General features: G+C 48.3%; 1 protein-coding gene across 1 annotated transcript in view; it reads left to right on the forward strand.

Annotated features, from left to right (window-relative positions):
- The first annotated feature begins 1,295 nt into the window (after nt 1–1,295).
- The window catches only part of KLHDC3 (kelch domain containing 3), a 16,557-nt gene continuing 2,932 nt past the window's right edge, over nt 1,296–14,920 (forward strand). The window contains exons 1-8 of the mRNA XM_009997559.1: nt 1,296–1,534; nt 3,421–3,597; nt 5,867–5,982; nt 7,338–7,409; nt 7,635–7,848; nt 8,140–8,226; nt 9,420–9,528; nt 14,565–14,638. Coding sequence (XP_009995861.1) covers nt 1,381–1,534; nt 3,421–3,597; nt 5,867–5,982; nt 7,338–7,409; nt 7,635–7,848; nt 8,140–8,226; nt 9,420–9,528; nt 14,565–14,638 — 1,003 coding nt within the window. The 5' untranslated portion in view covers nt 1,296–1,380. The remainder of the gene's footprint in view (nt 1,535–3,420; nt 3,598–5,866; nt 5,983–7,337; nt 7,410–7,634; nt 7,849–8,139; nt 8,227–9,419; nt 9,529–14,564; nt 14,639–14,920) is intronic.

Here is a 14,920-nt window from a genome sequence, read left to right on the forward strand (position 1 = left end):
CTTTCCCCAGGTGGGAATAAAATGGGAGTGTGCAGGTGGGCCAGATGCTGCAGTGACCAGGTTGCTGATGTGCTGTACAGTTGTGAACAGTGGTTCTGCTTGACTGAGGGGCTGGGAAAGGCCAAGTAGAGCAGAGCACCATAGTGCTGCCCCTTCTTGCTGTTCTCCAGATACCTCAGAAATCTTAAACAGAAGGAAACTTCTTGAGAAAACCCACTGCTTTCCAAAAAGAAAAAGAACAGAGAAAATGTGTAGGAATTTTAGTCCTTATTCTAAGGCATCTGTAAATTTCTTTTGAGTTCTGCAAATGCAAAAACTAGGCGTGGGGTGGGAGCACTCTGACTGCATCTTCCAAGAAGCTGGAACCAAGCAATAAAAAAGAAAATTTTCTTTGGGCTGTCTGGAATAGTAATGTCTTCTCTTACAGCTGTTTTTCAGCTGGGGGAAAGCTGTTAAGGAATTGAACTGACCTGCTTTTTCAGATGCACTCAGGCAAGACTGTGTTCCTGATCCTTAGATCTAAAGGAGATTCTTTGCAAAAATCAGCTGTGGTGACTTCTCTAAGAGCTGATCTAAGCCATCTGCTTGAAGTGTGAAGCATATTGGTTTTATAACTGAGATATTATGTTACAAAATTTTTGCAGTTATGCCTGGATTCGTTGCTGTAGAAAAAGGCCTTATTTTGATCATTAGCAATGAACTTTCTCCCCAGACTAGGGGGCTTCTGTTTGCTGGTGTTTAATTAAGCTGGACCATAGTGCCCAAATAAATAAGTCCATATTGTGTTGTAGTCTCAGGGAGTCTGTTGCTTTGTGTGGGGGTGATTCTTGGGGGGTTTTTGTTGTGTTGTTTTTTTTTAACGTTTCCCATGGCTGATCTGGAGAGCATGCTCTTTTCCCTCTCACCCAGTTCTTCTCACCTTCACCATTTGCTCTTGCTGTATGTTTTCATTCATGTAGACAAATTGTTCCAGCATGTTTGTTATGTGTACGTGACTCGGGCACAGCAGGGCATGCAGCACTTGGGCTACCTTTGCCAAAGATGCTTGGCTTGGGTGGCCTGGTACGACTGCCCTGAGGTTTTTTGTATGTGAGGGCATCTCTGTTTGCTCCTCTGAACCTTGCTCAGGTTACAGTACCTGCCTCGAGTCTCCTTCCCTAGGCCAGAATAAAACCATCTCTGGTTGGGAGGCAGATGAGTGAGGATACAGCAATGTGACCTTAGTAGTTGGCATTCAAGGAAGAGAGGAAGACCTTCAAGATGGGTCGTGTTATTTTAGCATTCTGTCTGTGTTGCAGAGCCAGGTGGCATCGTGGTGGCCCAGGAAGCATGCAACTGTGGTGCTGGAGGCCCTGAAGACAGCCTGGCTTGCAGGGAGGAATGCTACGGTGGGCAGTGCATTTGGAAGGTGGGCCCCGGAGAGTGAACCACGCGGCTGTGGCTGTTGGGCACAAGGTCTATTCCTTTGGTGGATATTGTTCTGGAGAAGACTATGAGACTCTGCGACAGATTGATGTCCATGTTTTTAATGCAGGTAAATGTGTCCTGTGGTGCACAGAAGACTGGCTTGCTGGGCTTGGTTATTAGTTTTCTTGCCTGCTGCTGTTTAACGTGTTACACCCTAAAAGGCTGGCTGGCTCCGATCTCCAGAAAAGTTACCAGTCTAGGTGGGAGCCTCTTGCCTTGGGCAGCCCTGTGTTTTCAGCTTCAGTACACTGCTTCAGTACCCTGCTTGGATAAAGACTCTGGGAGTAACCACATAGCCAATGGCATGTTTTGTTCTCATTCTCTGTCAACACTGACTTAACTAGGTGCAAAGAGGCAGTGTTTAGCTTGGTTCCTGTCCCCCATCCAGTTTGCAGCATGGCCAAGCTCAGCTGCCCCCTGTGGAAGTGATAGAGGTGGGAGCTAGTACACTCAGTTAAGTTTCCAGGTTTAGACTCCTGTGCTGTTTCTCTGTGGGGGCAGCTGCCAGCATGATGGATTCAATAGGGATATGTGGATAGAACGGAGACCTGCCTTTTTTGGTAGCAGCTATCATGCAGATTGACAATGTGGCTTAGCAAAGCAACTGGAGCTGGAGCCATTTGTGTAGGGTAGCCTGTATCTGTCAGAAGGTTGAGCTGAAGCTGTGACTGTGCTGGGAGAGGCTGTATTTCTTCATTCAGTGCTCTTTGAACTGAAGAGGTTACTGAACTGGTCCATGAAGTATTTTCCTATAATTAGACAGGTGACTGAAAAACTGCTCAGAGTCTTGGATGGTTCCAGCTGAACAGAGAGAAGTTTTGTAGACTGGACAGCATGCTGAATGCTCTCCTTACACACAGGTGCCTTGTAGACAAAACTAGTTTGTATGTAAGACTCAATGAGCACACTCCTCTGAATCTGACTGTGGAGAAGTCTGATCTATGCAGTGGTGGATAAAGGCATTGGTTACACAGGGCTGCTAAGGTGACCTGCTCACAGTGTAGAGAGGAGTGTCGCTCAGGATCTTGTGAACAAAGACATTAATCTCTACCCGTTCAGACTGGGCTCCAACAGTCAAGACAGTTGAATATTGTAGCTTGTAAAACATGCCAGTGGAGCACCATTGTTATGGTGGAAGCATAATTACTGTGCCCAAAGGAATGCTCTTGCATTGTCTTCCCTTCTTACCCCTCTCAAATATTAAAGGGTGATGCTGCTGCAGCCACCATGTGAGAGTTGATACTGGCTTCCCAAGGCCTTGCTCAGTTATTATTGCCAGGTTCCAGTGCTAAAGCTAAGATAGCAGATTTTGAATTATTTCTTTCAATCTTCCAACAAGGAACCCTGCATTTTAGGTAGGGAACATGCCATCTAGCTTTAGTTTAGCATTGGTTGTGCTTCCTCAGTGTCCTTTCTGCCTCTGGGGTGGATGCTCCCTTTTTAATATGCCTGACTGTTTCCGTTAGTATTTCAGGAGTTATTCCACTATATTTTGTGTTATATGTGTGGTGGGTGTCTGGGTGCTGTTATATAATGGCCATGTAACAAGTAGTGTCTGTATTCTTTAATCTCTGCACTTACTCTTTTTTTCTTTCTCTATTTTTTATTTTGTCTGTGTGGGTTTGCTGTACCTTCACTCACAGTCTAGGATGAGCCAGAGTAGAAACCTCTTCAGCGTAACTGATGCAGAATACAGCCTGTTTCTGTAGAGAGTCCTCAGCTCCTCCAGTGCTTGCTGTAGTCTCCCCTGTGACACGGGTCTGTGGAATGCTTCCTGTGCTTCCCTGTCTCTTAACTAGCTATTACTTGGGGTCAGACACAGCTTTGTCATGCTTACTAGACTGCTTCTGCATCTTGTCATAGGGGGGAAAAAGATATGCAGGATGGGTTGTGAGACTGTGAGAACATGTGGTGGGCTTAGCATTTGACTTGGGCTCAAACTTGTGCTTTCAGTGTCTCTGCGCTGGATCAAGCTGCCTCCAGTGTGGACAAACAGCCGAGACCACGTGAGAGAGGTGCCCTACATGAGGTATGGGCACTCAGCAGTGCTCATAGATGACACCGTCTACATATGGGGGGGTCGCAACGACACTGAGGGAGCCTGCAACGTGCTCTATGCCTTTGATGTCAGTAAGTTCTAGCTTCTCAGTCTTCCTTGTCACAACTGTTCTTGATGAGACCTTCTCTTTGGCCCACAACATTGCTCCCTAACTTGTTTTCTTGTCTGTTAGGCTCTCTACAAAGTGACAATCTGAAGGAAAAGGTGCAAATGAGCAGCTGGTGTCACTGGCTGTTTCAGCAGGTTTAGAAGGGCAGTAGGGTGGGCAGTGTGTCTGCATACTTGACTTTCTGTAAAAAAACTTTGACCAGAGACTACTGAGTTTGTCTAATAGTCATACTGGGTTTAATTTTTCAATCAGCTGTGTATGCTCTCTTTCATGGTAGCTACAACTGAAACACTTTCTGCATAATGTATTATTCTGTAACTGTGGCTGCAGGTTGTAGTGAGAAGGGTCTAGAGCTCTCCAGAATTATGGTTCCTCTCCAGGGTGATTCTTCTTTCTGAAAGCATGAAGCAGAGTCAGGAATAAAACACAGAAGTAGTCAGGGACAGGATGGCAGCATAAGGGAAGGCTGAGTCATGTTAGATAAACCTGAAAGATAAACTCTTTGAGTGTTTTGGTTGGCTTCCTCATAGTGCTGCTGGAGCACATGGGGAGAACAGAAACCATCAGGAACGAGATGAATGGGAGTGTCAGGAGAGCAAGGGAGTACATCTGGATTCTGGAGGCAAGTCCTTCTGATTACTGACCAGCAAGTGGTTTGCTGGACTTGCAAGGAAACTGCTTTCTCTAGTGCTTGGTCATGGGTTCCCTTCTTCAGCAGAAAATGTCTCACAGCTTGGAGCTGCTCTCTGGGCACAGGGTTTCCCCATTCCTCTGACATATGCAGCGGGGAAGCCACCAGTAAACCTCTGCCTACACAGAGGCCTTGTAATGGGAGCTGCCTGGTCTCCTTGCCAACTTCAGCACTTCAGCATTAAGTGAAAATTAGCAGCGAGGCCAGACTTCAATCCTGGTCTGAACCCTCTGCAGCTGTCTGTATCTGCTGTGCCTGTCCCCTGCCAATCCTGGAAAGTGAGGCTGGCAGTCACAGTTCTGCAAGTCCCACTCTAGGAATCACATTAGGCTGGATAAAGCCCTGTCTGACTGCAGTTTTGTCCCCTGGGCTGCCAAGCAGATTGCAAGTCCAGGTCTTTTCCCTCTTTAATTTGACATGTTGCACTTGGGTGAGCTCTTGTTGCTACTGTGTAACTGAGCTTAGAAGCATCCCCAGGAAGGAAAATAATTTGATAGCTGCTGCAGCTTTCTCAGTAGAGGCTGTGCAGGATTCTTTTGACCTTGCAAGCCCCTTTGTCTGTTTCCAGCTGTAAACTAGGTGGGTAGCTGTGGCCACAGGCCAAGTTCAGAGTAGTTATCCTTGTGAAGAGTATTGCTTTTGCTCCAAGGTTACCACTTCCTGAAATAAGCACTGCTCTTGGCATCTTGTAGCAGTTAAGGAGGGTGGGTGGAATGTCTCCTGCTGCCTTGAGGCTTATCTGTGCCTCTCTAGGCTCCTGGGACAGGTGCCTGTTAGTACTTGGCAGCAAGTCACTGGCTTGGCTCCATGTTGATTTGGTATGGAGAGCAGCTCTGGCTGGATTAGAGTGCTCCTCTAAATTAAGCCAACCCCTGGAGCATGTAGGGTAAGGGGCAGAATCTAGTTGGTGCAGGCTCATGGGGAGCAATGTGAAGGGAATTGTGAAGGGTGGAGAGTGGGGAAGGCTCCCCTCGAAGAGAGGTTAAGCAGTTAACAAGAGGAGCAGATAAGATAGGAAGGGCTGTGCTACAGAGGTGGGGATATGCACAGTAGCTCTGTTGATGTGGTGAGCTTAAGTGACTTCTGCCTGGATTTGAGAGCTGTTTTTCCTCAGTAAATTAGCCAGCATCTCCACACCCTGAGGTCGGTTGGGCTACTTAGCATCATTGCTTCATTTTAGTTGCAACTGTAAATGCAGAGTTGAGGAGTGACTGACAAATAGTCTTTGCAAGAGACTGAATACAAATAACATTGCTCAAGCAGTGTTGTACTACTCACTTGAAATGTGACCTGTTTGTCAGGTCAGGCAGAGTCAGCAGTCATGCCGAGGATCTGAGACCTCTGTCACCATTCCCTTCTGTGGAGGCTCAAGCAGGTATATAACCCTGCCTGAAGAAGCCTGCAGCCTCTCCAGAGAACTGGGTGCTGTGTGTGAAGAGAAAAGGATTTCTGTATTAGAACTGGAGAACAGTAGTAAAGAGCAATCCTATCCCAACGTCTACTGTATTTTTAATTAGTACTGCCTCCTGTTTTGTTGCAGACACACACAAGTGGTTCACACCAAAGGTGTCTGGAATGGTCCCAGGAGCAAGGGATGGGCACTCAGCTTGTGTCCTGGCAAAAAGCATGTTTATTTTTGGAGGCTACGAACAGCTGGTGAGTTAGTCTCTGTAACTGTTATTTGTCTATCCCTTGGGGAAGAGGGTGTTCCTATCCAGGACACTGGTAGAGGCAGGATACAGGGGTATATTTGTATGCATAATTGCTTTTGTTTTATAACTCAGTAAAGTTAAGGCATTAATTACCCAAGTTACACTAATTGTTTTGAAGAGAAAATGGTTGGGAAAGTGGGCCTAAAAAAATATTGGTTTTCTTTGTTTCTTCCCCAAAACACATAGATATAGAGGTAAGCCCAAATATTTTCATATATAATTTTTTTCTGGCTCATTTCTCAGCTAAATTTAGATAGATAAATACACAACATTTTTAGTATTTTAAAATATATATTGGCGTACATGTATTTTAAATTGGCTGAGAAATGAGCCACAAAAACCACTTTCCAATGTCTGCAGTGTAGGTGTGAGATTTTGTCCTTAATCTGGTGCACACTCCCTATATTCTGTACCTGTTCTCACTTCTTGCTGATCCACTCCAGCAAACAATGACTTGCCCTCCCCTGAAGTATAACTTGAGCCAAAGATCATCCTTCACTAGCTGTCAGTGTGCCTAATGCTCCTTTGAGCAAATCTTTATTTGCTCAAGCCTTCACTCCAGCCTATCACCAGGTTCTAGAAAAGCTGGGCAAAGTCACATCTGTTTACCTGGAAGAAAGGTGGGCTCTGTTACAGCAGTCCTTGGGTTATTCCCCTCTTCTGAGGACAACAGCATGCCAAATCCATGATTTTGATTACAGTAGTAGGAGCAGATCAAATATGGATTCTTTTTTTTACCAAGGCCAAACAAGCCTGTAGCTGTCTCATTGCTGTCTCCCCTGCACAGGAGTCTGTGCTGTTTGTGTGAATGCAGGTTCTTTCAGGCCATTAGCTGCAGATGAGTTTTGTGGGATACTCAGAATCCTGACTGTATTTGTTCCTGGGTGTTTAGCTTCCTACAAGTAATCTTAGCTTCTACCTTTACTCAGGTGGCCTTAGCAGAACCAGTTTGATTGTCCCATTAGTGCCCCTTTCTTCTGTAGCTGCATGAGGTGGAGGGAGGGTTGTGCTTTGAATGTATCTATTGTGTGCAGGGCAGCCTTGGGGAGAGGAACTGGGCACCAAACAAATGGGAAAGCTGCAGGAAGAGACAGGACACCTTTAGGGAGAAATGGGCTTTGCTTCCCTCTTGTTAAGTGATAAATGTGCTGCCTACCCTGACATTTTGGAGCAATCACCATGTAGGATGCACTGACTGCGAAGGGATTCTCCAGGTCTGCAGGACAGTGTCCTTCCTAGGGCCAAATGTGACCAGGCTTCTCAGTCTCTTTTTGACCAGGGTGCCATGTTGTCTTCCAGGCTGACTGCTTTTCAAATGACATCCATAAATTGGACACCACAAACATGATGTGGACCTTAATCTCTGCCAAGGTCAGTGTCAGCTTTTCACTCTGGTTTGTGGAAGAAGCCTCAAATCTGCTATTCTCTGGGGCAGCTGCCTATGCTGATCTCACAGATTCTGTGTGGTGTGCTTGGGATCTGCAGGAGGGGAAGTTCTCCAGGAGAAGACAGGCCCCAATCTTCCCCATCAAGATGTGTCATCTCCCTCTGTCATCTGCATTCTTTCCCTTTTTCTGTTTTACCTTGTCCCTGCAGGGTACACCAGCTCGCTGGAGAGACTTCCATTCAGCTACCATCATTGGGACAAAGATGTACGTGTTTGGTGGCAGAGCTGATCGTTTTGGGCCATTTCACTCCAACAATGAGATCTACTGCAACCGCATTAAAGTATTTGATACAGAAACAAACTCCTGGCTGGACTCTCCTCCAACTCCAGTACTTCCTGAAGGCCGGCGGAGCCATTCAGCCTGTGAGTGTGGGTCTGCTGAGGGAGGAGGACAGTGGAAGGAAGTTGCCAGCTGCCTCAGAGGGGATGTCTGGTCTGCTGGGTGGAGATGTGGGTTAGCATGGGGTTCATAGAGCCTGGCTTCTGTAGATGGCTGCCACCCACCAAGAAGCCTCACACATAGCCCTGCACATGAAGATTACAAAAGCGACAGTGGACAATCCACGCCACCTTGCTTTGTGTTTGTTGTTGGGACAGGGACTTGCTGGGCACTGCCTTAGGTGGTGCACTGATGTCTATGCTTACTCCCCACAGTCAGCTACAATGGAGAGCTATATGTGTTTGGTGGCTACAATGCACGCCTGAACAGACACTTCCACGACCTCTGGAAATTCAATCCAGGTATTTATGCCTTTAACTTGTTGTGGTGTTAGTGCTCAAGGCCCTCGAGTCTGCTAGTGCTCAGATGAGCTTACTCTCCAAGAACAAGGAGCCTGTGTGGAGGGAAATGGCTCTTCTGACAGCACTGACAGGAACTCATTACTCTGGGACTCTTGTTCCTCCTCAGACTGTCTCCAACTCTCAGTTAGAAAATGGAAAAGGAAATATTGTTGAAAGACACAGCTAATCAAAGGGTGGTTAGCAGACCATTGTCCTGTTTTTAAATATGCAGAAGTGTTAGCAGATAAGAAGATATGGGGAAGAAATGGAGTTAGGGGAGCAAGAGACCGTAGCTGAGCAAACAGCTCAACCATAACCCTACCACACTCTCTTGATACCAAATCAGACTGTGAAGCAGAAGGGATGATTCTTAAGCTGATATCCTGAATATCAGTCAACTGTGAGCTGTTTTGGGGTCCTTGGTCCTCAGGCACTTTTCACAGTCCATTAGACTGATTTTGTTTTGTTAGTTGCTTTACATAGTAAAGTTACCTGAGAGCAGCCAACTTTGTGCTCCCCAGGCTGATCTGAGCTAGTGTGAGAGAGCTCCTGAAGGTTTCCGTGCTGTGCATTAGTGTTTAATCATCCCCCAGTATCCTTGTCACAGAGAGCAGCGAGGACAAAGGCTGCTGTTTTCTCTGCCTGGTTCAGTTCCTCATGCTCCCACAACTAGGCTGTCCCAGCAGTCTTTGTTCTGCGAGGATGCTCTGCATTCAGCGTGGCTGCCAGCAGATGGAGCTTGTTCCTGGATCTCCTTCCTGATCTGGATCGCAACAGGGCGCTGAGGAAAAGAGGCTGCCTGCCTTGTCCTGGAGCTCTGCCCTGTACAAGCTCCCTGTGATGTCCAACCTGCTGCCGTGGCAGCCCGTGGATCCTGGCACGCAGGCTATGCACGTGAAATGCCTTGTCCTGCAGTCAGAGCGCCAGGGCTGTGCCTGTCATTTAAGTGACACTTCAGCAACAACCTCATAGAAGTACCTAATTTTGTTGCTAGTAGAAGAGATGGGCAGGGAGGGTGGATGTTGGCCAGTTGGTGGCTGTGGGGCAGTTGGCCTCTGGTTTTGCTGTGATCTGTTTAAATCTATAACCTGCTTATACCTGGGTCTTGGCCAGGCTCTTGCAACAAGCTGGTGCACTCTTTTTCCACCCCTTAGTTTCTCTTTCTTGGAGGAAGATTGAGCCCAAGGGGAAAGGCCCATGTCCTCGACGCCGGCAGTGCTGCTGCAGAGTGGGGGACAGAATTATTCTTTTTGGAGGCACCAGGTGAGTTGTGTGGGGTGGCTCTGTGACAGGGTTTGTCATTTCCTTCAACAGAGTGTCCTTCCATGCCTTGGCACGTGCTGTAGCCATATGTACTTTAGGGGCACATGGCAAATATCCATCTACCTTAGAAGTGCAAGAAGTCATTGTAGAACAGGGCTCTTCTGGAAAAAGGCCAAGGAAGAGGTTGAAGATGTCATGTAAGCTTGTAAAGCACCTGGTGACAAGCCTTCTTGTACAAGTAAAGGCAGAAGTATGTAATGCAGTTCAGGAGGGGTTGTGCAGTGGTTACGCTTTCTGTGGAATAGGTGGTGGGGAGGGAGGAGGAGGTCCTGCCATCAGAGGGATAAGTCTCTAGTCTCCTGTGCTGCAACATATCTCAGACTGACCTAACCTCCCCTACATGCTGCTCTGCTTCTCCCACCAGAGTTTTTCTTTCACTGGCAGGTGTGGTGTCCAAACCTGCAGTGGCATGTCAGCTCAGCTGGGAGCTGTTTGAGGAGCCCATACATATGTCAAAGCAACATTTCTTTCCATGCCAGTATTCCTTAGGAAAATCACAAAAGGGACCTGGTGTTAAAGATTTAGCTGTCAAACACTGGCAGTGATACTGTCAGGGTGCAGGGCAGCTGGATGTGGCCTTAATAGCTGCTAAAAGAAAGGAAGTGGCCCATCAACAGGACATGCTCTCTGCTGTCTGGAATGACAAATTGCAGCTCTGGAGCACAGGCCTGTTTGCCAGCATCTACCTTGCAGACATCTGAAAAACTTTCAGCCCTCCACATGCTTTGGAAAGCTTTGGGGCATTCTGTGGAACCCTGGCAGTGGCTTTTTGTTGATACTTCTGGAGACAGAGGGCTGGGGGCAGAAGACAAGGCAGGGCAGGTTCTGCTAATGAGCTGACTATACCAGAGTGTGATGGAGGGAAGGGCCTTCTGGCCTCTGGAGTGCTGGGGGTGTGTGCTTAGTTGTTGGAGATCTGTGTGGACATGGCGTGCTTAGTGCAGGTGAGTTATGCTGAAGGCTTTGTAGGACTTCATGGTAGTGTTGGATGATCTCAGATGCTGACACGTGGATTTGTGTTACAGCAGCAGCTGCACTCTGATGTTAAACCTGTGCACCCCTAGGAAATACTAGCAACCACAACAAATTTGACACCAGCTTTTTGGAGTTTGGTCCACCTCTGCCAGGCAATGCAGCAGTGCCTTGTCTTGTCCACCCAAAAACTTCAGTATTCAGCTTATTCCTTAATCCAGGCTCAACCCCAATCTAGGCCACTTCATCAACAGTAGTTTGGGATAGGAAGAGCTACTGGCAGCCAGGAGTGCAGCTTGCTTGGGCTGGATGGAGGATCTTGCAGGCTGGGGAAGGGAGAGACAAACACAACGGTGAGGACTGTGCTCACTTCCTGTAACAGTTATCAGGTGTTTTCTGGAGCTGCCTGGCGAGATAACAAGTTTTCCAGGAAGCTGTTGTAATGGAGAACTCCCTGTGGTCTGTCTTCTGACCTGTGACCCCCTGCCTGGGAAGGAAGGGGGGGAAGCACACAGTGCAGGGATCCATCAGGGCTCCTTGGAGGATGAGCCAGCAGGCTCAGCTTGCTAGGCTGCAGCACCTGGGGATGGGTGCTCCCTTCCCTTGCAGAATTTACTGTAGACTTTTCAAGAGGCACATCTACAGGCTGCCTGCTGCTGTGGCATCCAGATGTTTAGTTTCTTTGTAGTCCTGCACAGAGCATGGTCTTTTTCCCCAGCCGTTGTTTCTCACCACAGCCAGCAGCAATCCAGTCACTTGTGTCCCATTTAAGTGCCTAGGAAGTCCTGTAGCACTAAGCTCAGTGCTCCCGTTACCTATGTCATAGTTGCATCCCTGGTCTGGTTTCCACCCAAACCCACCAGCACTTCAGCATTCAGAGACCATCCACAAAGGAGAATGAGAGAGAGAGGGAATTATATAAAACAGAGTTTAGCCGAACAGATGCCAGTCTGGGTTTGGCTTGAAGGCATGTTTTCCATGACAAGGCTTAGAAATGCCAGGCTCTGATGAGGAAATAGGGGCTCTCACTGGGTGCTTGGTGCAGGGTCCAGGAGCATTCACCAACATGACAAGTTGTGATTGTTGGAATGTAGTTTTGCTGGGCTCTGGCTGGAAAAAAGGTGCCCTGCACCCTGCTGTCTGGGAGTTGTAACTCTTCTGATCTTGACCTCCAGGCTTTCCTTAGCTGCTTGCACTTTGGTGATTAACACCACAGACATGGTGCCTGCTCGCTTTTCTTTGAAAGATAAGGGATGGTCTAGGGTTTCCTGTGACGTGGATGTGAGATTAGATTGTGGTGTGGTAAGCACACAGGGCCGGAATTAAAGGGGCTCTTGCCTGTATCTGGGCAGATGGGACCAATCAGCAGCAGGTCTTATCTGCCAGTGGTGAGCTATGCCCTGTAGTTTGTGCTGGCTTTATGGGAACCTGGAGGGGTCAGGTACTGTCTCATGTCCTCTGAGGTGTGAAGCTTAGTGGGTCACAGATGGGGAAGCAAGTGACCCTGGGGTGAGAAGTCACTGCATAAGATCCTAGTTAAGCAGTGAGGACATGCTAAGTTGCCTTGTCACAAACCAAACTGGGACTTAAAACACCTTTCTGTTATTTCAAATTACCCAAACAACCATCAGCTATTGGAGTGCTTTCCCCTGGTCCAAGTACAGACTGTCCTCTCTGTGCTAGCGGATGTGGTGACCAGTCTCTCAGGTGCTTTGGCTGTTCTAACAAGACCACAGACCATAGGTGAAGATGTCTGTTCCCTAAAAATGCCTGAAGTCATAGCTACTCACTAGCATTCCAGGACCAACATCAGATAGGACTATCAGCAAATTGGGATTGGCTTAAAATTATTGCTGCACTGATCAGTGCCTGACATGTACCCAGTTATAGTCTTCTGAAATGCTGTCCCCCTTTTGACACTGCCAGGAAGCTGTGGCTGGAGCCCATAGTGATTCCTGCAGTCAGAGAAATGTCTGTACTTGCACTGCCATGCAGATGTTTCCTAGCAGCTTTCTCTACATTTCTCTTATAACATCTCAATGGCCATGCTGAAATTATTCAGTGTGTGGCTGGGCAGAATCTGTTTCAAACCTTGTGCTTTGTGCTTGGTACACAACTTCAGCTCATGCAGCAGAACTCAAAAGCAGTCCAGCTGCTGGCCTTAGGAATATGACCTAAGAAAATACAGAGTTCTTTGGCCTACAGGTTGCTAATCTGTGAGCTCTTGCTGGGGAGTTTGTACTAATGCAGTGGGCACATCTGACTGTTGCAGACAAGGAGGGAAAAAGCTGCCACTAAGCCAGGTGAAGATCTCTGTGTCTGCTTCAGATGCTTATTCTCTGCTGCTGCCTTCACTCCTCTGTAGAAAAAGTTGAACTTCTGAAAAGCACCTTCCATATTGTCCTCAGAGGAAACAGCTTGGCTTGTCACACCCTGGTCTGCTGCACTGCCAAGGCAGTGTGGTGTGGTGTAGTGCATGCTGCCTCTGTGCCTGCAGCATCAGAGCTCCAGAGAGCTTACAGACAGGAGAATCTAGCTCACGGGTTTCCATGGCATGGCTCATGAGTCACATATGGCAGTCTGCAGGTGTTTCATGCAGCCCTGGGAAGCTAGAGCTAGGGTGATCTGGGAGAGTACAGCAGCTGCCTGTGGGATGTGGCTCCTTTTATTGTCTCTCCAGGTTGCAGAAAATTTGGATGGTCACTAGCTACTTGCTGAGTGTGCCACCATCTCTGGAGACAGGTCATGGTTCCTATGACCTGCAGCCCTGCAGCACAACTGGAGCACCTTGCAAAAAAGTCCTCTTGGGTCTCCAGCTTCCCTCGCCTACCTCACTGGGGACACCAGCACAGCTTTTTGGACATTATGTTGTGCAATTCTGTGCTGCCTGATTCTTTCTAGACAGCTGACTGTCCCACATGATGTTCTCCCAAATCCTTGCACTTCTTATTTTGTGCCTCCCCACTTGGCTGTGAGATGAAGCTGGCCTGAGGTCTGTAAAACACAGTGTGGACTGTGTCATACTGCTCCATGCAGTGTTTGGGGCCAGGTAGGGATGAGCTGACTCTTTGCCTGCCCAGGCAGTTTGATCTGTATGTGTTCCCTAACGTGTTACTAGGGCAGCTTTCCATGATGCAGCATTGCTGTGAAGCTGGCTAGTGTCCAGCCCTGCACTGGGTTTTCCAGGTGATGCCAGCCTGCCTGGCCCTGCTTGCTGTGGGGCAGCCTGTGGGGCCTGTTTATCACAAAAAAAACAGGACAGATGCTTGTACAAACACATCTGCCTTCAGGAGATGCTGTAACATCCCTTCTTCAGCCTGCTCAGTCATCCTCAGCATTGTTGCAGGGCTCAGCTTTGCCTTTCTAAGTGGAGCTCTTTGGAGGATCTGAACCACTGAAATTGCAGAGTGAGTAGAGCCCTGAAACAAGCATCAGCTGTTTGCCAACACCCTCCTCATGCCCAGAGGGTGGGTGCCATAGTTCTAGGGGATGCCCAGTTGTTGGAAAGCAGTTTGGGAGGTACCTGGAGAAGGAAGAGTGTGAAAGAGCCAGAGGCTGGTCGATGTACAAGAAGGGAAAAGGGATGTTCTATGCAGAGTGAGACCTGTACGTGGAGGTACAGCAAAGTAACAGAGGCAGGTGAGGTGAGAGGGATGCTCACAGCTGGAGTCACTGTGGCCATGTGTGAGAAGGAAGCAGCTCCCCCCTTCCCCTGCTATGGTTTCCAGAGGAGATGGTGTGTTTTTGGCCCAGTTGCTGGAGCTGGGCCAGCAAGGTGGGCCTGGCTCTGTGCATCTCTGCCTGCTCTGTGAGGAGCCAGGAGAGCAATGGCTTTGGGTGCTGCTGGGGGAAGCAAAAGGACAGGAGGGATCAGAAGGTCCCAGCATGGGGCAGGCAGGCCAGGAACTGTCTTGACCTTGCTCAGCCCTTGGGGAGTCCAAGGGACCATAACTGATGTACAAGAATTTTGACACTGGCTGACATGCTTTCCTTGGCTTCTGCAGCCCGTCTCCAGAGGAGGGAATGGGTGATGAATTTGACCTGATGGATCACTCGGATCTCTACATCCTTGACTTCAGTACGTGAGCATCCCCTGCCCAGCTGGTACCACTAACCACAAGCTGCTCTGTGAGCAGGCCCGGCTGTGAAGCACCATACTGTGTCCTACATGGTTCCAGGTGCCTGCCTCTCTGAGTCAGGCACCTGTCTCTGGCTGGCTCTGCTTCAGGCAGACTAGCCAGAGATGCAACTGTGCTTGCAGGCCTGAGCTGAGTTCATGGCTCTTCATGCTCTCCTTTCACAGAATCACAGAATCCTAGGGGTTGGAAGGGACCTCGAAAGATCATCGAGTCCAACCCCC

This window comes from Chaetura pelagica, unplaced genomic scaffold (assembly GCF_000747805.2).
Source record: "Chaetura pelagica isolate M959 unplaced genomic scaffold, ChaPel_1.0 scaffold505, whole genome shotgun sequence".
In the NCBI taxonomy this organism is placed as follows: Eukaryota; Metazoa; Chordata; class Aves; order Apodiformes; family Apodidae; genus Chaetura; species Chaetura pelagica.